The sequence below is a fragment of the Sciurus carolinensis genome, chromosome 3 (genome assembly GCF_902686445.1).
Source record: "Sciurus carolinensis chromosome 3, mSciCar1.2, whole genome shotgun sequence".
Lineage (NCBI taxonomy): Eukaryota > Metazoa > Chordata > Mammalia > Rodentia > Sciuridae > Sciurus > Sciurus carolinensis.
This window is the reverse complement of record NC_062215.1, coordinates 160,403,809-160,426,215: the sequence shown is the minus strand read 5'-3', so window position 1 is coordinate 160,426,215 and position 22,407 is coordinate 160,403,809. Positions and strand designations below refer to the sequence as shown.

At 33.9% G+C, this 22,407-nt stretch overlaps 1 protein-coding gene across 1 annotated transcript in view; it reads right to left on the bottom strand.

Moving 5' to 3' along the window:
* The window catches only part of Spag16 (sperm associated antigen 16), a 1,066,789-nt gene that overhangs the window by 223,023 nt on the left and 821,359 nt on the right, over positions 1 to 22,407 (bottom strand). Inside the window, exon 15 of the mRNA XM_047546617.1 lies at positions 16,988 to 17,114. Coding sequence (XP_047402573.1) covers positions 16,988 to 17,114 — 127 coding nt within the window. The remainder of the gene's footprint in view (positions 1 to 16,987; positions 17,115 to 22,407) is intronic.

Sequence of the window (22,407 nt, the reverse complement as noted above, 5' to 3'; positions counted from 1 at the left end):
TTATATATTTTATATTGTTGTTCAAAATCGTCTGCAGTGATTATTTAGAATAACAAAGAAATGCATTTAAAAAAAACTAATTCCTCCTGTAGCTATGTAAAAGGAATTTGAATATTGTGATTTGACAGTATGAGTGCAATATCCTTTTCTCTCCTCTCCAGTTTGGAACCACTTGAGGGATAGATACAGGATTTATAGGGATGGAGATCAAAATATCAGCAATAATGTGATCTAGCTGAATTAAAAGCATAACATGAAGGTGCAGCCTTGCAGGCATCCTAACACTTCTGACAATGAATTAACCTGCCCACTCAGTTATTAGCAGAGTTGTAATAACTCAGACCTCTACTACTGGGGATGTCTGCTGGCAGCAATGGATGGAAAAACCTGTGTGACCAGAAGACAGGCTGTCCCTAGAGAAAGTCCACCAGTGGAAGGTACTCAGGGGACCGTGTTTGATTCCTTCTGAACTTGTCAGTTAGTGGGACACTCCTTTTACAGGGAGGAAGAAGGGATAGCGATGGAGCTGAAAGGGGCTAGAAGTTCTCCGCTTAAAACTTTTTAACCCTGAGATAGTAGAGTGGAAATTCTCTTCCTTCCAGACATGAATGGAGGCTAGAGATATGAAGTATCAATCTTTAAGGTATAAACTTTCACTTGGCTTCTGATGAGTCATGCTTATCTGCCTTTCTCCTTTCTTTCCAACATATTTTTGGAGATGAGTAGAGATTAAATTTGAATGTCGAGAATTATTACACCATCTAGCCAATCATAATGAGTTCAAAAGATTCCAACATTTTATGGTTTCATATCAACATTACTTATTTTCATGTTTTTTCCCCTTTTTTCACATATAGGAACATTTTTTATCTTATTTTCTTCATGTTGAAAAATAGTGTATATTTACTTGATGAAATTTAGATGCAAGGGAAACACCTCCCAGAAAATGCCTACACTCATTTTGCTGGATGTCATGCCTTTTAAGTGCATTTGTGTCAGTCAAGGTCCTGGCTGGAAACAAAAAGTGCATACTCAGATGGAGGCTTCAAAAAGACATATTAATGAAGGGAGTATTTACTGAGGGGACAAAAATGGAGGAATAATTGAGAAAATAAACACATAAATTAGAAGCAGAGGGAACTTAGTACCAACACTAAGCTTGAAGAGAACTAGAGAAGAAATGACCCAACTGGATTCTGGCTAATAACTGAAACCTTGGAAGCTGGGTTGCCAATAGGTGCTGCAGCTATAGAGCAAGTAGCGTAGCCACTACTGTGAATGCACCAAGCCGGATGTGAGCGGATGGAGTAAATACTCCTACTGATTTCCTCCCGCCCTCTAGTCTCCTGTCAGAGGCTGCCCCTGGCCATTTCTAAACATATGTCAAAGGGCAAGTCAGTTTCCTAGGGAGCAGAGGAAGGCCAAGGACATGGAATGGATGAGTGAATAGGGAGTACAACATCCATCTGTCAGTCTATCTAGACACATTTTGTGAAATCATGTCCTAAACTCTCTTTTACCACTACGTTTACTTTTATTACATCATCTCCCCTATTGTGCATGGGTCTTCTAGTGGACGCCTGAAACTGGGGATAGTATCTAACCCCACATATGCTATGCTTTTTTCTATACAAACGTACTTAGGGAAAACGTTTAGTTTATAAATTTGACATAGTAAGAAATTAACTACTAATAAAATAGAACAATCATACAAATATACTGTAATAACATTTACATGATATGGTTTCTTCTCTCGAATGGTAGCATACAAAAGGATTAGACCTATTCCAGGCTAGATGGAGTAGGACGGCATGAGATTTCATCATGCTACTCAGAACAGGAGGCAATTTAAAACGTATTTTTCATTTCTGTAAATTTCTATTAATATATTTGAACAGTGGTTGATCAAGAATATCTGAAACTATGAAAAGTGAAACAGCAGATAAGGAGGAGGGGACTAATGTGCGTATTGTAAAATCTTTTCATTTCATTATATACATATTTATGTTATTTAATGGTCACATGGTATTCTCTTAAATGGATTTGAGGTACTGCATTTGGACAAGTCTTATACTGAGACCTTTAATTTATTTTTGAATTATCTTCAGAGATTATCATCTTATGATTGATATTCAAAGATGCTCTTTTGAATTATTCTTGAAGATTATTTTATAATTATTAAGGAATAATACTCCATTATATCATTGAGCACCTAAATGAGAATCTCTAATATCATCACATGAGAAAGTTAATTGACTTTGAATTGTAGCAAATATGATTTTGTTAAAACAAATTCTGCCATCACTAACTAAAAACCACAGAACAATGTATAAATCTGGTTGACTGGCACATGACAGGGTTATTAAGCACTAACATGAACAAATTTATCACATTATGATCAATTGGCCATCTCAAACTATAAAGTTAGGCCAATGTTTTCTTATAAGTAACAATATTTAACTGGGACTACAATTTTGGTGGTGGAGAACAGAGAAAAATTACAGGGTAGTTTGTGTCTAGGCAGAGGGAGAATGGAGGTGATAATTCTAGAAATATATGACCTTGTTTAACTGTCTCAAACTAGATACCAATTTTGGCTTTATATAAAATATTTTAAAATAGAAGTCATTTTTGATCATGAAAAAAACTCACAAGACTAAGCATTAAAAAATATGCTGGTAGAATGATATGAAAATTTATGAGTAGTTATGAGTAATAACAATATAGTATATTGTTATATTAAGAGCTCTTCCATGTTGAGATGAGATTTATAAGCACTATTTTCCATTGCTTCAGAATTTCAGACTGCATAAACAAAATGCTCCAAAATTCCTACTGAATCAATAATTTTAAACAAAATAGAAATGCTTTTTTTCATACAAGATTATGCAGGTGCAAAGATCTTCAAGGATAGTCTTAAAATAATTTAATCATGAAATATCTGTCAGGAAGACAATAGTAAAGTTAAGACCTTTAAATGTTAGCAATATCAAAATCTCTAAGTTGGCATAGAGGTATTGATGGGGAAATTGTTTCTTGATGTGAGCCTGAAGAGTAGCAAATCCATGAACTATCTCCTTTTCAACAAACTCAGCAACTCATAATAATACCATGTCAGCTTTTGGAAGAAGAAAGTGTTGCAAAGATAACATAGTTTATGTAATTGTCCCTTATCACAATCTTACCATTTGCTGTCTGAAGCATTTAGATTTTTACATTTTACACAGTTGAGTCTGTGACTTAGGTCACACCACGTTTTAGGACAATTCACTATGGTTTAATCATCCATAATTAACAGCAAACCAATCTAGTGACTGACTTCGTCGAATATATTGGCTCTCTTTTAAATTACACATTATTCTCTTTTGACAAGATTTTAATTTCCCAGATCCCACCAAAGGTACAAGCATTTAAAAATTAAGATAATTTGTTATAACAATCTTTTTTAATAATAAAATGCATAGACAATATTTGTGACATCTAAAAATGAATCAAATGTCATTGCAGAGTTTGTGTTTTGTTCCCAGCTCTGCGCTTCTATGAAGACAACATATTCCACACACAGAGGCCCTAAAATCTAGAATTAGAAGATACCTGGGGATGGACTGAGCCTAGGAAAGTTTATTAGGCCTAAATTGTCCTGAAGCTCCCTCATAAGTGAACAAATTACAAATGTTCCTAGAAGGAAGATCACAGGTTTGTTTGATACTGCAAAAATATTGACTAACAACACCTTCTTGTACCTTATGTTGAAGACCTAAAGGGCACCAACATAAAGTGAAGACAGGCAAATACAGGAGAATTTTTTGTGACCTAATATTGTGAAGGGTATTCTGCTGCAAAAAAGAAATTATGATAGAAAATAGTTATGATTTCATGAAGTCTTAAGATTTCAATTCAATAAGAGACACTATGGATGAAATCACTAAATAAACAACTGTTTGAGAAAAAAAGCTACAATATTTAAAACAACTATAAATACGCAGATTACTGCAAAATCAGCAACTCCCAAGACTCAAGAGATCCAGTAGCAAAACTAGGCAAAGGCAATTCACAGATGAGGAAGCCAGACAGACTGACAAATATGTAAAGAGACGCTGAACATCACTAGTGCCGAGGACAATGTAGATGTACACAAAGCCAACTATATTGCCAGGGTTAGAAGAGCAAATGCTACCTGATTTTAACCTCCTCAAGCTGCACTATCAATATACCATAGACTAGGTGGCTTCAGTAACAGAGATTTATTTTACTTCATTTAGTAAGGAGGTTAGAAGTCCTAGGTTAGGGTGTCAGGTTCTGGACTGCAGAGAGCCACCTCTGGCTGTGTCCTCACCCTGGCTTCCCTCAGCATGCATGGCAGGAGCTCCTGTTAAGCCACCAATTCATTTGGATCAGGACCCCACTCTTAACGACCTCATAAATTTCTTGATTATCTTCTAAAAATCCTATCTCCATATATGGTCCAAATATAGAGGTTATGGTTTAAATATATGAATTTGGGGGAAGGGGGACACAATTTAGTGACTAGCACTACCAAATATTGAGAATGAAATTTCGTGAACTAGCAACTAGTTCAGAAATAGTGAATGGGCAATGTGGTAGGATTTACTAAGTTGAAAGATGCTCACTCTAAAGCAGAGCAATCCCATCCCTGAATAGATGCCAGGAGAAAGGCTCCCAGAAGCCCATCACTGGGATCCATGTGAGAATGTTTAGCACAGAACACCAGGAAGTAGCAGGGACTTAAGCATGTGTCACTAATGCAATGGATAAATAAGGTGTAAAGATGAATGGAATGTAGTACTCTATGAACATTGATGTGGCTGCATCATTGTAGTGTGCTGATTTTAAGTCCTTTGGATATAGGCCAAGGAGTGGGATAGCTAGGTCAAATAGTGGTTCCCTTCCGAGTTTTCTAAGGAATCTCCATACTGCTTTCCAGAGTGGTTGCACTAATTTGCAACTCCACCAGCAATGTATGAGTGTACCTTTTTCCCCACATCTTCACCAACACCTGTAGTTGCTTGTATTCTTGATAATCGCCATTCTAATTGTGTTGAGATGGAATCTTAGGGTAGCTTTGATTTGCATTTATCTTATTACTAGAGATGTTGAACATTTTTTCATATATCTGTTGATTGCTTGTAGATTTCTGTGAAGTGTCTGCTCATTTCCTTAGCCCATTTTTTGATTGGGTTATTTGTATTCTTGGTGTAAAGTTTTTTGAGTTATTTATAGATTCTGGAGATTAGTGCTGTATCTGAAGTGTATGTGGCAAAGATTTTCTCCCACTCTGTAGTGCTCTCTCTTCACATCACTGATTGTTTCCCTTGCTGAGAAACATCTTTTTAGTTTGAATCTATCCTGATTATTGATTCCTGCTTTTATTTTTTGTGCTTTGGGAGTCATGTTAAGGAGCCATGTTTGGGAGTCATGCTCATAGCTGCTCAAATCACAGTAGCTAGATTGTGAAACCAATCTGGATGCCCTTCAATTGATGAACGGATAAAGAAATTGTGGTATATATACACAATGGAATATTACTCAGTCGTAAAGAAGAATAAAATTATGGCATTTGCAGGTGAATGGATGCAGTTGGAGAATATCATGCTAAATGAGATAAGCCAATCCCAAAAAACCAAAGGCTGAATGATCTCTCTGATAAGTGGATGATGATACATAAGTGGGGGTGGGAGGGAGGCAAGAATGGAGGAAGGATGGATAGAGGAAAAAGAGAGGTGGGGAGGGGGGGAAAACAACAGCATGAGACTAACATCATTACCCTATGTACATTTATGATTACACAAATGGTATGACTCTACTTCATGTACAACCAGAGTAACAATGGTTGTACCCCATTTGTGTACAATGAATCAAAATAAATAAATTTAAAAATATAGTACTCATCAGTAGAGAGAAGTGATAAACTTGATCATCAAATATTAATAGGATAAAACTTAAGAACATAATATAGAATGAAAAAATAATAAATTTAATGGAATTTATAGCAAAATACAGTTTTTAGAAGTCTTAAGTGATGTATACACAAAATAATTCTATGAATATATTCTTTGAGGACCCTAGGAAATCTAAGAAAACATACCAAAGACATTTGAAAACAGTCATAAAGAAGACACATGATAAATCTGATATTTATCTAACTTGTATAGAGAAGTATAATTACTTCTGAGCTCTTTTTACCTAAATAAGAAGGAGGTAGAAGATGACAAATGAAGAGAAAGAAACTAAGAGAGAGAAGTAAGTGAAAAGAAGTAGAATTAGAAGCAGTAGAAGCACCCATTATTACAAATAGTTTGGGTAAAGATAAATGGCCCCTAATGCAGTATGGATATAGGAACAAATTAAATATTATGGGAGGCATACTGACTGAAGGGATAGCAGAAAGAAGTAGGCATACTCAAAAGTCAAACTGAGTACTGATTTATAAATTAAATTAAGTTCATTAGAACATGAATGGTGATTATAACTACCTTATAGGACTTCCCCCCATCTTTTTCTCTACTCCTATATCCCTACAAGTACTCTTCTTTACAAACAACACTGGAATAACACATATAGCATATTACAAACAAAAGAGTTTAATGTATGGTTTATAGAACTCCTTCGTATTATCTGCAAATTCATATTTTTGTTTCAATTTATCCTATAAATAGAGTCTTAGCGTCTCTCCATCACTGAATCCCAGAATTTGCTATAGTAAACAGCATATAGTAGGCTTACACTAAATATTCACCAACTGAAATAACTTTATTTCTATTATCATACCAACAAAAATGAGAGGGAATGATGAAATTCTTGGATAGAAGGCATTTCTATTATTCCCAAGATGTTTATCAAACTCATCATTTCAAAACATTTATAGAGCTTTGGTTTTATAATAATACACTATTTCATTTTTTTTTCCTGTGGGTGGAAGAGTGCATAGTAGGGTATGTTATATGATGATACTGAGCAATTTTTATTTATGTTCTTCTTACATTACAAGTGAATAAAGATACTTCTGGGCTCAATCGGATTGAGGTAATCATATTTTAATATTGTTTGAAATTCAATTTTAGATAAATATAACTGCAGGTTATCACAAGTGCCAACTTTGCAGGCTCCATCTCCAAGAGTAGTGTGCTATTTGTTCTGGATTGATTTGCACATCTGTTGAACTGCAACTTCTCTTAAAGGATTATCCTATTAAAAACATCGGCATGGCAGATTAAAGATGATTATCTATTTAATTTTGTATACACAGATTATTAAAAGGAAGACAAATTCTTGGACTTCTTGACTTTGGGCCATGCAGTATGTGTGCACTGCAAATTTTAACTATTACTTTTTAACCCAATAACTAGTGCATGCTATTTGATTAAAATAACATATTCTTCTTACATTTTGAAAATGTGTACCCCTTAGAAAAATTCAAAAGTCTGATTCTGATTTTGCCTTATTTCTTTATATAAATGCATTTTCACTCATTAAGATATGTATAAAAAGGTCATTTGCCATATTTCAAATGACCTATGCTAAAATATACACAAAATTTTCATTGTATCTACAAATTTAGCAGCATAGTTAATTATATGCATTGGGATCTTTTGTTTCCTATATGATATTAAGAAATGACTAGTTATACAACTCATTTATCATACCTGCTAGACAGATAAAAATATTTTTCAATTATTTTACTTAAACTTGTTGAAAAATAATTTGGCATTAGCACATTTATTGTTTACATGCATATAACTACCATATATACCTTTGAAACAATTTTCTTAAATAAGGAGCACAATACATTTTCATGAAACCCGATGACATTAATTTAGGATTCATTGCTATTTGAGCATGTGCTAGATTTAAATTGTTTGTATGCAAATATGTACATAAACTTTGTAAAAAAAAGAACTTCCAAGGAGATATTTTATTTATTTAAGGAAAGAATTACATGTGCCTTTTAATTATCTGTACCCATAATGTTATAATTATACTTTAATGCAGTGCAACTATATCAAAATTATACTTATTTTAAAATACTACAAAAATGGAGGAATTAACAAAAGTGTGACTTTGTATCATTCATGTAACTATGGCTGCAATAGGCCATTGCATCTGTATAATACTACAACTATTTTTAATTTTTAAATTTTATTTGTTCTAATTAGTTGTACATGACAGTATAATGCATTTGTACATTTTGATAGATCATACATAAAAGGAGTGTAATCTCTCATGTTTCTGATTATACATATTGCAGGATCACATCAGTCATGCAGTCATACATGTACATGAGGTAATAATGTCTGTTTCACTGTACTATCCTTCCTACACCCATGCCCCTTCCCCTCCCTTCACTCCCCTCTACCTAATATAAAGTAACTCTATTCTTCCCTATCCCTACCCCCTTATTGTGAATTAGCACTCAAAAATCAGAGAAAACATTTGGCCTTTGGTAATACTGCAACTTTTATGCAAATATTTTATTTTCTTCTCTGATTTAACCACAATTAGTAGTCTTATTATCTCATAGAATCCTATAGGAAGACTTTGATCTAACAATTAATTTATTAAAATGTTGGAATTTGTGAATTTTGGACCAAAATTCCTGTTACTAGAGAGAATAAATATGTTTTGCTAGTATGTGAGAACAACAGTTTAGTCTTGCTGAACAATACAACTGCCATTTAAATCTAAAGCTCAATTTTTCAATAATATTGATTTTTGTATCAAATTCTATTTCATTTTTGAACCAGTGAAAAGTGAAATATTTTACTTTTATTTTGATGTTTCACTTTTATGTTTTAAAAGGATCATTTCAGTGTTGGTATTATTATTTTCATCCCAGTATACCATGTTCTAATTATACTGAACATAGGAAACTGCAATAAAAATTGTCTAAAAGTTAGGCTGTAAACCTGATGAAGTCACTTAATCCAAACTTCTCATTTTATGTATGACAGAACTAAGGTCAAGGGAGGTTAGCTGTCCTGCTCAATTTCATATTACAAATCATAGACAAACAATAATTTTATTTTTTAGAACCTCCCCTTGTGCTTGACTCATGTCCTTTTCTGATTCATAGGATGTTTCTACAAATTCAATCCAGACCTAGAAAAAAAGATTTGTGGGTCTTAGGGACCATAAAGCATTAATCCTCAGGCTATGAGGACGATTCCAAGAGGGAGGCTGCAGGAATTGTGCAGTGAGGTTATCTTTAGATTAAGTATACAATCTTTTGAATATATTTGAAAGGAAGAAGACTTGGTATAAATTCAATTATATTTTGTAGAAGTCAGTTACCCTCATTTTCATTCATCCATCATAAATTGTGCAATTCAAATGCATTTCACTTCTCAGAATTTATGATCCATTACTGGGGTGACAGTCTAAATACTTAATAATTCATATGGCATGGTCACCAACCAATCAGAATGAGCATTAGACTTATTGGAAGAGGCTCAATGGTCACCAACCAATCAGAATGAGCATTACACTTATTAGAAGAGACTCATGGCCATAACACTTTCTACTACTATGAGCTATCCAAGAACTAATGTATCATTGGTGAATAAGTCTAAGGTACCCCACTATTATTGGTGCATTATTTACCATACTTGCAGCAGGTAAATTGCTTCTAGCCAAGAGAATAGTAAGACAACAACAAAGAGAAAAAAATAGTTAATTTTACAGAAAGAAAATAAAACCAGTCCCTATGAATCACCATTTTTTTTCTTTATGATTCAGATTTTATAATAATTAAGCAAAATGCAATTTAGGCTTTAACAGAATTGCACAAGCATTTAAATGTATTAATGTAAATGTGTAACTAAAGCTCTCAAAACTCTTTAAAATGGGAGAAATGAAACCCAGCTCATAGTGCTGTGATGATCAAAAAAGCCTAGTTCCTAGAGCATAGCATACTTTGTTCCAGATATTAGTCATAGACCTGCATATCCAAAGGACTTCAGGGCCTGATTTCTTTGGTTTTTTTAGTATCAGAAGGACCCATATTTTACTTATGAACAAAATTGACTTGTACACACCATAAGACCACTCACACAGGGAACTGAAAAATGGGACTATAAAATAATAGCATTGGGTCACCTGGACACCTTTTCTCCCTCATGTTTTGTCCTGTCTTTTTGTGATGCAGTCCCAAGGAGTGGGACATGGCAGAATGGGCAGCTCCTCCTGAGTGTTAGAGATAAAAGAAGTTGGCTTACATTCTTCCTTTCTTATTTAAATTTCTAATTTTTAGTTTTAATCAGGCCATGCTTTAAATAAAAGACAAAAATTGAAGGGCCCTGCAGGGGCTGACACAATTCAGCTCTAATTACCTGGATGGGACTTTCTACTACTGTGTGGCACTGAAGTTCCAGTGCCCAGTAGGAGCGTAAAGATACTTAGGATGCCTCCTGTACATAAGACACACAAGACACCTGGCAGAAAACACCAGGGAGAGTCTCTGTTCCTTTTTCTTTCCAGAGACAACTAATTGATAACTAATGTCAACAACAGGATTCTGTTTTAGCTTTGAGTAAAACATCTCCAAGAAATCATTAATGGGATTATTTCAATGTTCACGGAAAATATATTTTTTCTCCTAACTAATGTAATATATCAGTATAAAATAAAACACTCTAGTTACAATAAAAATCTTAATATCAAGTTTATGTCTCTAAATTCAAACTTCTTGGCTTAGATTTTCAACTCCAGATTTGTTCAGGTAGGTGATTTTGAGAGGAGAGCATTCATGTCTCTGAATCTCAGTTTCCTTATTTCTAAAAAGTGAACAAGAATAACAATCTCATTGAGTTGTAGTGTGGATTAAACAGATTCATACATGAGCCAATTCATATGGTTCAAAAGATATTAATGAAGGGCTCAGCTCCAGAGGTGTGAGCTAAAGTTGCCTCACTGTGGGGCAACACCTATCTCAGCACTCTATCTTAGCAAATTTTTCTCTGAAGAGCATGATAGTAAGAATTTCAGGTTTTGCAGGTCACTCAGTCTGTGTTGCAATCTTAGACAATACATAAATGAATGGGTGAAGCTGTGTTCCAGTAAAACTTTGTAGCTAAAAAGAGGCCAAGTTGGCCTATGGAAATAGTTTGCTGATTACTGCTCTACCTTCTGTCCTTTTGAACGGCAGGGTTTTCTGGCTCTGGATGATGGGAAGACAAATTATTTCTACATAACTCCCAGGATTGTTTTCCTCCAACACTCAAACTGTCATGTAACTGGTTCATCTTTAGCTAGAAATTGGAGGGGACCCAAGTGCTTCAGGGATCTCTCCCTGCTGCTCTCACCACTGTCCTGGCCTGCTTTGGTCTCTAGGGACCGCCCACTCAGGCTCCCCACATTATGTGCAAACTCACATTATGTGCCTCCCTGTGAGATCTACAAACTGTCTCCAGGCAGTAATCTTGAGCGGTCTTATGGCGTCCCTTGTTTACTGACCATCTCTCAGGATGATCATTGTTGTTTGTTTTGTTTTCTCCCCCTCCCACCCACCCCACCCCACTTTCTTTTTCCCAGTTCAGATTTCATGAACTGAAATGTTTAGAAATCTCACCAAATATTCAGTTACAAAGTAGTGGAAAGAAAATCCAAAACCAGGGCTACTGACTTCTGAATGGGCACTCTCTTCCACTATACTTCGCTGCTTCCATCAGAGGGAATTAACCACAATCTGCTTTTCAAATAGAAAACAATGTATTTCAGCCTTCACTAATAGAAGCTGATAAATCAAATTCAAACCAAAGATGTGGGGGGTAATTTCCTTTTGTTTTGAAAAATTGGGGCAGGGAGGTCTGATCCTTTTCATGTTTTTCAATGGAGTATTTACCTTCCATTTTAGCATTTCTATTGTGGTTCAGTCTGTAGAGAATATTTAGGATTTTCTCCAAATGATGGGAAACTTGGCCCATTTTAATGATCTGATACTGATAAGCTTTCTCCTGGAAAGTCCCCATCTGGCTCCACTTTCAGCCTCTGCATTTTCTGGGAATGTGACTTCTTTACAAATGTACTAGGATTACCTTTTATAAAGGAGGAAAAAATATTGCTAAACCACATAAACACAGTGAAATGAGTGGAAAGTTTATGTATAAATTCTCACAGTTCATTTTTATTACTTTCACTATGCGATTTCATTTAACATTTTCTGAAATAGCAATAAATTTTTGAATGGTAAAACATATGGCATTTTGAGTGTGCCAAGTGAGAGATATTATTTAGATAGTGTATATTCACCAGAATTTGTGGCTTTATACTACTGGGACGCTCTCTGTTTAATGAGAAAGAAACACTTATCTCTTTACAAACAAAGTTATAAATATGTACTGATATATGTATACATCTATAAACACAGATTATCCGTATTTGTCACAAGTAATGTATTTGCAAATAAAACGTTACTTAATGCTATGCCACATGCAACTTCTCTTAAATGTGTGAGCTGCTGATATAGCAACAGAAGAACTCAACTCTAGATGGTGATTCATATCATATTATATGTAGCTTCCTTCTTAGCTAACCAATTAATTTATACTTACTATTACATGAAAATGTGGTTGTGGCTATTGTTTAATATTTATTCACTGGTACTCGTGTGGTCACTAGAAACCTTGCACAGGACACCCAGCCTCAAGTATCTTGCACACTGATTCACTGACTTACTTTTCTTATTCCTAAAATGAAAGAGACAACCCTCGGAGCTCTTCCACCCTAGGATAAAACATGGCAGGAGACTCTGCTAAGCGTTCTTTACTGTGATGAGGTAGGATAGAAGAAATAAGAAACAGGTAGGAAGGAGACATACAGTAAGGTAGGGAGATAAGATTTTAATGCAGAAGTTCCACATGCTTTTCCAGGTCTGTCATTCCCTAGGCCAGTCTCCCTTCTAGTCCTGTCACTGCCGAATTCCTGGGAGACTTATAAATCTACCTGTGCAGTATTAGTTAAACCCCCAGTAAAGATTAAGAGAGGTGGGGTATTTCCAGCACTGTTTACAGACCAGATAATGATGACCACATCAGCTTAGGATCCAGAGGCTGGTCAGACCACCAGAAACCACCTTGAAATCACCAGACTGATATCATTTCTACATATTTTTCCATACCCACCTTTCACCAAGTTTCCTTTAAAAGAAAAGGTAGGAACCCAAAAGCTATCTTGAGATAGCCCACATTCTTCTTAAATGTGCATCTGTTTTCTGAAAGAAATCTCTGTGCCTCTGACGGGCATGTGCTGAAATTCTTTTCCATCACATACATCTAGTTCGCCCTTCTCTCTGGGAACTCCTCAATGCGTTCTTCGGAGATACTCTTTCCCCATGACTGTAAGATACCATCATCCATTCAAATCCACATTAAACACTGCACAACAATTATCTCCTCCATTATTTCTATGAGGAAAGTTAGTTCAGGAAGATTAAGTAATTTGCCTAAAGTCTGAAAGGTGCTGATTAAACCTAACAGTCTGAATTATGGTCTGTATTCTTTTTCTATATCTCTGGTTTCCAAATACTTGCTAATAGGAATATTAATTTTAAAACAGATAAAGTACAATTCAGTAGAACAGATTCACTTTTATAAATGCAAAATGAAAATATTTGCTTATGAGCTTAATAAATAATGAGGTAATTTTGATATACATAAAAATTCGAAATGAAGATAATGGGCAACAATTTCAGCTTTTTATGGCCTTCATTTCTAATTTTTTTCTATATTGTGTTGGATTTGCAATGACAAGAAATCTTATGTTTATAAAAATTGGTCATTATATATGGAAACATTTTTTAAGTAGTATACTTCATAATCTCAATATGCCCTTCAATTAAACTGATCCAGAGATATGAAACATGATTAGAAATTTTTATTTCTATGATGGTCACTTAGAATATCTAACAATTCCTTGTATGAATTATCTCAAGATGCTCTCCATAAATTCACATGTATTACCAATATATAGAATGATGATAGTCACATATACGTTTTCAGTGACTTTTACTGAGGTCCAAGAGCACAGCTAAGACAGTTGACCAGACCCTCCACTCACACTAGGAAGTTGTGACAAATAGTGCTCTGGGTGTAGATAAATACACAGTGTAATTCCATCAAAGAATTTTTACCGGAAGACATGGATGGACACAACCCGATTAATGTGAGCACTCAACAAAATGTTCATTATTGTCAGCAGTGTCAATGTATTCTAGCATTTTGGACAATTATTATATTCAATAGGCTTATACTGGCTTGCCACTGGGAATAAGTGAAAGTATGTTCACATGAATGCATATTTTGAATTTACTAATTTCAGTTTGCTCTCACTTTCAGAATCCAGATAGTTTCACAATATAATTATCTTATACTTCTCTTTCAAATAATCCTTTCCTGAATAAATACCAAAAAAAAAAAAAGAGAGAGAGAGAGATGTAAGTGTCCCTATGCTTATTTCACTTGTGTTTGGCTCTGGGTTTGCAGTCTTCTTTATTCTCTAGAGATAGACATAATTTCTGGTGCTTTGTGACTTTCACCTCTCTGCTCATGCTCTCATTAGAGTTGTGTTTACTCTCCTTAGTTTCACCCACTTTTGATACATTTCAATCTTTTTAAATGAAGAGTCATTGAGGACTACTGTACAGAAGCACAGATTCTCATTATTCAATGAGAAAAGCCTTATGACACTAATTTCTCAAGCACATAGAATTAAAACTAATTATCGTATGTTCCTTGAACAAGCGGTCAAAGGGATGGGAAGGTCAGGTTTAAATTATCTTCCCTCAGACCAACAAAGCATTTTCATTAGCAAAGTCTCTAGTTTACACTCTTTTTTCTTTTGTTTCTCATTGTTCCACCCTTGATCTTCCCCACTTTTCTTAATATTATCATATTACCAGGAATGCAGCAGTCATGGAGAGGAAAAATACACCTATTGTACCAAGAATTTTAACATTGTATGACAGAAGATAGATACTGATATTTCTTTAAAAATCATGTTTTCCTGACTATATAAAGGACTTTCCAAGTGAATAGCGAGGTCAGTAAAAAGTAAGTGGCTGTGAATTTAATAATGACAATAAAATATACAGTTATTTTAGTTGCAAAGTATCTTCAAACAACTTTTAACTTTTATTATTAGAAAGTTCAACCAAAGGTTTTAAAATTTTGGAGTTCAAATTCAAAGGTATGAATAGTTAAATGCTTGCTCAAGATACTAAGAAAGGATTTAGGGATATGAGATGCTTATGAGAACCAAATTAAATTTAGAGCTATGATGTTGGTGTAGATTTCCATGTCCAAAACTATAAATTAAATATTAATAAGCTTTCACAGGATAAAATAAAATCATTATAGTTAGGATCTTTTATTTTGTACAGTGTTTTATTTTTGAATTCTGGCAAACCATAAATATCCTCATGTCAGGAATATTTCTAAAACATTTTTAAAGGAGCACTGTTAGTAGCTTTTGTCATGGTGACCAACATTCCGAACAAGAACAACTTTGAAAAGGAAAAATTTATTTTGACTCATGGTTTCAGAAGTTCAGTCCATGGTCAGCTGACTGCATCGCTCTGGGCCTAAAGTGAAACAGAACATTGTGCAGAAGGGTGTGGTAGAGGAAGGTCATCTGCTCAAGGCAGCCAAGAAGCAGAGAGAAGTCAGTGGGACAAGATAAGCCCCTCCCCCCAGACCTACTTCTTCCAGCCATGCCCGTTACCACTCAGTATAATAGTCCGTTTAAATTATTAATCCATCAAAAGTATTAATTCACTGATTAGGTTATAGATCTCAAAATCTTATTATTTTAGCCATGAACATTTCTGCATTGTCTGTCACAGAAGTTTATTGCAAGTAGGACACTTTATATCCAAACATAACAGGAGACATTTTTCTTAGGATGGCATATACCAACTTATAATGGGAACACAGCTTCCATTTCAATAAAAAAAACACCATTTTCTAAATTTCAGAGGTGTGAAGACAGTATCATGAAACTAGACCAAGAAACACACAGCAGTTATCTTATAGCTAGAATTACTCCTGGTATCTTTATACTTTCTGAACTACAGGACTAATATGGAATACTTTTAAAAATAAAATTATTTCCTTCATATATAATGTTTTTTGACTCTTCCAAAATTGAAGGTTTTGCCATCTCTACAACTTTACTTTGATTTACTGTGAAAAACTCTCAAAGAATTTTAAAAATTCACAAAACTTAAAAAAGTTAAAACTTGTATCACACTAGCAAAGGAAAGATAATTTTTATTTAGCAAAGACTTTCATTAAAGATATAGATGCAACTGTTTTTTTAATCTTCTAAATGGACATTGGAATCACTGTGTTAGCAGAAGTTGCTATACTAGCTTATCATCGGCAAGGATAAAATGTTTTATCTGATTGATAATGTTTATATCAGTGCAGAAAAAATTTTTCACACATATAAATAATGTTACAGAATACAAAGCACATAACTGCAATAATCAGATGAATATATTTTTCAAATTAATTATAAAATCTGGACAACATGTGGCAATTTATTAAATTTTATGACTAAAATATTCCTTAAAAATGTTTCAAGTTTATTTATACCAAACTTTTGTTCTTCTGTCTTCTCAGTTACTTTGCTTCAGAAAACCCCATTTGCTTACCTTGAATGGTGATTCTACAGGATGTGGGTTCTAAGGTCCTATGTGACACGGCTAACAGACCTGTGTCATCTAAATTAATACACATGTACTCCCCATACTCTTTCTTTCTTTAAATATATGATTAATATAATTCTTCTATGATATAATATTTGATATGTAACATGGATAACATATAATATATTGTAATGCATTTTAGTATAATGTTAAGAACAAATTTATATATCAAGAAATACCAAAAACTTTAAAGGGAAGCAAAACAGTTTTGGAACAAATATTAACACTTTTAGCTTGGTTACAAAAGTTAAACCAAAAGAATCCTACCTGATGAATCGAAGTTCACCTCATTGCCAGGACTCGGTCCGACATCAATGGACACAATTGGTAAGAGTTTTCGAAAATCCCATAGTTTTATAACCCCGCAAGCATCACAGGATGCTATCATGTGACCCTTTAAAATATAAAATAAAAAAGTACATGCATATGTAAAACATGCATAAATGTATATAGTAGGCCACAGACAAAAGATATGATTTGTTTTATAATTTTACTAGTTCTGCAAAAATACAATCCTCTAAACAAAAAATATTTATTTTATCTTTATCTTGGATATAATATTATATAAAATGCTATTTTCAATAGATTAAATCCTATACTAAATTTTAGAAGATAATATTTTCAGGAAAGCACTGTCATTATTTTAATTACATGAGAAAAGGTAAAAAAATACACTTGTGTAATTTATCTCTATATATCTACACATATCATGTATCATACAAACATGTGACAAATAAAAATTATATACATGAAAAAATTACCTCAAAAGTACATCTCACTTCATTTGCTCGTAAGTAGTTAGCATTGGTACTTTATATACCAGGTAGAGTAAAAATCAAAACAGGTTGAAGGAGATGGATACAATGTGCCACAAGTTGGTGGTAGAATGATGGGCCAGCTGAAACTGACTGTAATGAAAAGGTGCCCACTGTGGTCTGTTAGGCAAAATTCACAGTAGAAATATTTGGACCTGTTTTGGCCACATGTGGTAGAATAAGAAAGGAGGTACTTGGATAAAGGGACGCAAAACAGGAGGAAGAGTGGGTAGATTTAAGTGTAATGGAAGTGAGGTGGGTATTTTCCAGTGTAGTGGAAAATATCCTTTATTCCACTGAATATTAAAACCCAGGCTCAGTGGTTTGGGGCTCCAGGGCCGTCTACCTCTTTCTTGCTGCCTATCAGGAGGTGTTCATTGAGCATCCACGTCTTATCAGTAGCTGGGGAAACGCTGATGAGTAAGAGGAGTTTTGCTATCCAGCACCCAATGATCTATATCAGTCAACATTCCATCATTAATTTCCTTGCCCATTCACAAATGGAATGAGTATTGGCTACATCAGAATCATCGTTAATATTTACCATAAGTCAATACATGCTGTTTTCAATTTGATGTGTAGTTTTCCTTTCAACTCCAGCTTAATTTTTTAACTGTCATGTCAAAGAATGTCCTCTCATTTTATTCCTGAATTTTTAAAAATGTTTAAGAAGTATTAACTTATTATTATATAATCTTTGTTCTTATCATTTTGATCAAGCTCACTTTTTTTCTTATTCACTTCCCAAATTCTTTCTATAAAAATTGCACATCCTGTATTTCAGTTCAAATGGACATTTTGTTTTTCCCTAAACACCCAGTAATGCAATGAATGCCATTCGTTTTAAAATTCTATAACTGCTGTCACCAGCAAAGTAATACAACAGCCTTGTCCCCAATCTAATAAATGAGACGCTTAATCTTTTTTATGACTTAAAAGGAACATAGAGAACTTGGAATGTTTTCAAATATGTAAACATGTATTGTAAGAATTGTGAGGAATCAGTGAATTTCATTTCAGAAAATGAAAGAACAGGTCTCTGTATTAGCAGGGAATATTAATGTTATAAATTAGAAAAAAATCTTTTCCAAATATAAAGGCTTTCAATCATCTTTAGTAGTCACAAAATGGAAACTCTGTTCAATTTTGAGGACAGAGTAGATAAGTTTTAATCAGAACTTAATTTGGATGCACCTTTTACCAAAGACAAGTTATTGACTCAATGTGCTTTTCTTGCCTGCAGTTTCTGAATTAGGGATCATCTTAAAGTATCCTTTATTCCATTGAATATTAAAACTTGAGGAGTACATTAAAAATAAAAAAGTAGTTTCATCATGTTGAGTGAAAATAATATTAAAATAATTTAAATATTTTGTTTAGTACTGAAACTTTGCTTCCAAATGATCAGCTTAATAGTTTAGTGATATTAAAATAACTCAATATTTATTAAATGCTTTTAATGAACCAGGCACTATGCTAAATGCTCCATTAATATGAGTAGATACTAATTTAAAAATTCTTTTGAACAATAACATAGTCAGATTTTTCCATTGTTTTAGGAACATAGAAGCCATGACAAAGTTTGCATTATGTAAAATGAATATAACTTACTAAGTGATAGAAATCAGTTTGTATTTAGATTCAACAACTGAAGGATACTTAGTAATGGAAGAGCATGGTTATACTAAGCAGGTGAGGCAGAGGGATGACCTATAGCAGGCTTTGGAGTATAATACAGCTCCAAAGTATTTGTTGAACTGATGAATTACTCAATGCCTCCTCAGAACTTAAACCTAAACGTTTTATTTTAGTCCAAGTCCCCCTAGGGCAGTCTTGAGGTAAATGTTAATTCTAACCCTGATGTTTATGAATCACTTACAAAAAGGGAAATGTTGAAAGGGATAGAGAATCCAGAATCCAAAATTTGGAATATCCTCAAGACCCTGTATCCCCCCACCTTCCATCTCAGGCAATTTGGAGGGTCATCTGCCAAACTCCCTCCTTGGACAAAACGAGAAACTAGACTAATGCTAATTCAAACTGCAAGGTATGAGTTTGGAGGAGTTCAGAGGCGGAGAGATGTGGGAAAGGGATTAGTTGATGGCCTGAGGGAAAATCATTTTATTTAGAACAGATGTAAGAAAGCAAAGAGAGTTACAGTGCAGTGCTTACCCCAGACTAAGAAAGATTTCAAAGAAAATGTTTTTTAAAGAGGTGGGATTGCATGACAGTCTTAAAGACAATGAAGATTCAAGACCTTTGGGAACTTTCGAAAATTTAGTTCTGGTTATGTTACTGGTACCAGCACTGGTGCAGAGGAAGGTCCTAAGGGTGGTGGGGTAGACAGTTCTCAAAGAAGTCCAGGTTCAGATCTGTGGCTGTTTATAACACTCAACTCTCCAGCACCTTCAACCTTTGAATTAAAAAATGGAATGAGTATGAAGGAAATAGAGAGTTATCAATGATGACTGTAAATAATTTGAAGGACTTTTTTTCAATAATATGGAAATGTTAAATGAGTTGAAGTTCAGAAAAAAATATTTAACCCAAGACTCTAATGAGATAAATAATGCAAATAAAATTTAGCAAAGTGAACAAAGGGTAAAGTTGAGATGAAAATGAATAGTTTGTTGCCGACTGCCCGTTAAGCCTCATCATCACTAAAATAGATGCTATAATGGGAAAAGTCACACATACACGAAGTTACCTATACTTTAGAGTAGAAGAACATGGACCAAACTGGTTTCACCTAGGTTGACGAAAATATTTTGAAGGAAATTTTACAATACATACCAAAGATCACAAATATGTTCAGACTTTTAAAACTTTTACTTTTGATACAAATGAAAGAAAATTTATAATAAAAAATTAACAGTACTATTTCTAAACAAAAAACGAATATAAGTGAAATTTATAATGATAATCTAACATGGAAGAAATAAGCTTAGTGCTATCGTGAATTCGAAAAACTACCAGAGGCTTCTTTTTTGCAAATCTAATACCAACTGCCACCAGGAGACAGGTAGACTAAACTTCTATCTCTCTGCACAGAGGTTCCTAGAATATTTATTTATTGTAAAACAAAGAAAGCAAAGGAGAAAAATGGAATGCTAATAGGGTAATTTATAATTTAAGTGAATAATTAAAAGGCTATTTTAATGAACCAATAGTATTCCTTAATATAAAACATGTTATGACTTTATATAATTTTTAAAGCAGATTTTATAAAACATGTTATTACTTTATATAAAGCAGATTTGGGCAGTAACATAAGATTTGGGGTTAAGGGTTTATTTTTCAGAGAGGTTAAGAAATGTCATATATTCATATAATTTTCTGAATGAAAGTCCTTATAGCATTGTATTACATGTTTGGAAGAAATAAAGAGGTTATCAAAGGAAAAACACAGATGCAATTTAATTGTAAGTTGAAACTTGGTCCTGATAAGTCAGGTATGTCAGTTAAGTACTTTCTTGTTTCAACTCACTAGATCATACATTCATACTCTCTCTCTCTCTCTCTCTCTCTCTCTCACACACACACACACACACACACACACACACACATTCACACATGTATGCATGTATGTATGTACATATATTTAAATTTAATACATACATGTGTATTCCTTTTATACCTTTATACCTTTCTTTATTCCCATCTTCTTTTGGAAAGACAACTTACAGAACATCTAAATAAATAAAATATTTTTAGGGTCCTCACATTGCTTCCGTTCTGCAAAAGTTCTTCAAGGTTATACAATAGGATAAATGTATATAATATGTTCTCTTCTCAAAGGGTTATACTGTTTATGAGAAAAAAAAATGAATGATCATATATCAACTATGCACCTAAGAATGGAATAAGCTCTGTAAGTTCCAAATATCTATATTTGCAAGCAGGATATATCTATATTTTGCAAGCAAAATCTATCCTGTAAGATAACAGAGACTAAAAAAGCTTTGTGTCAGATGGGAGATAAAAGCCAACTTCATTCTAAAATCATGGGCAGTGGAAGATTTCCTGACAAAATGGTACCGACTGATGTTGCTGGCTGATTCTGTTTGAAGCTCCATTTTTATGTTTAAAGAATCTGGAGTTAATGTACACTCTAACAACCTGGGCCTAAAAGAGGTTGCATTTGGGATCTCAGTGGCTGGATCTGTGGTTTCAATAACAGAGGGGAGGTTTTCTGAATCATAAATGCACAATCTATCCTAGGGACTATTGGCATGTTGTCCCTGGAGACCTGGGACAGAGGAAATAGCTTCAGTGCTCAACATTTTGAAAGGGTAAGTACAACTAGAGAGCAAAAAGGAGAGAAGAGGAAAAAAGAATCAGTCCTCATAATCACTGAAAAGAAACTAAAACTTCTCGCATAACGGGTAAAGAGATTCGAAGCTAGCAAAGACAGACAAAAATTGAAAGATTAAATTAATCTGGATAGATTGAAATTAAGAAAGACTGAAAAATATTTTTAAATTAGTATAAGAGTCTCAAGGATTTTAATGAGGAGCTAATTCTAATTCAAGAAAAGGAAATTTAACAAAAATAGTCTAAAATGACTTCAGAAAAACCAAGATAAATGAAAAGACAGTTATTGAAGGAAAACATTTCAATTGATAGAATATTATCTAATCTGGAGAAGATGAAAAAAGAGTGAATGAGCTGGGACTATAATTTGTGAAATTCCACTAGATTTTGGACATAGAGATAAAAAGATGAAATCATAAAGAGACTAGAGAGTGAGGGTGGAGTTGAGTTTGAATAATTGTCTAAAAAGCATAGCAAAAGAAGGTAATGGAGAGGCAGGCAGACAAGCAGTATTTGAAGGCATAATAACAAACTTTTCTAGAATTCAAGAAACACATA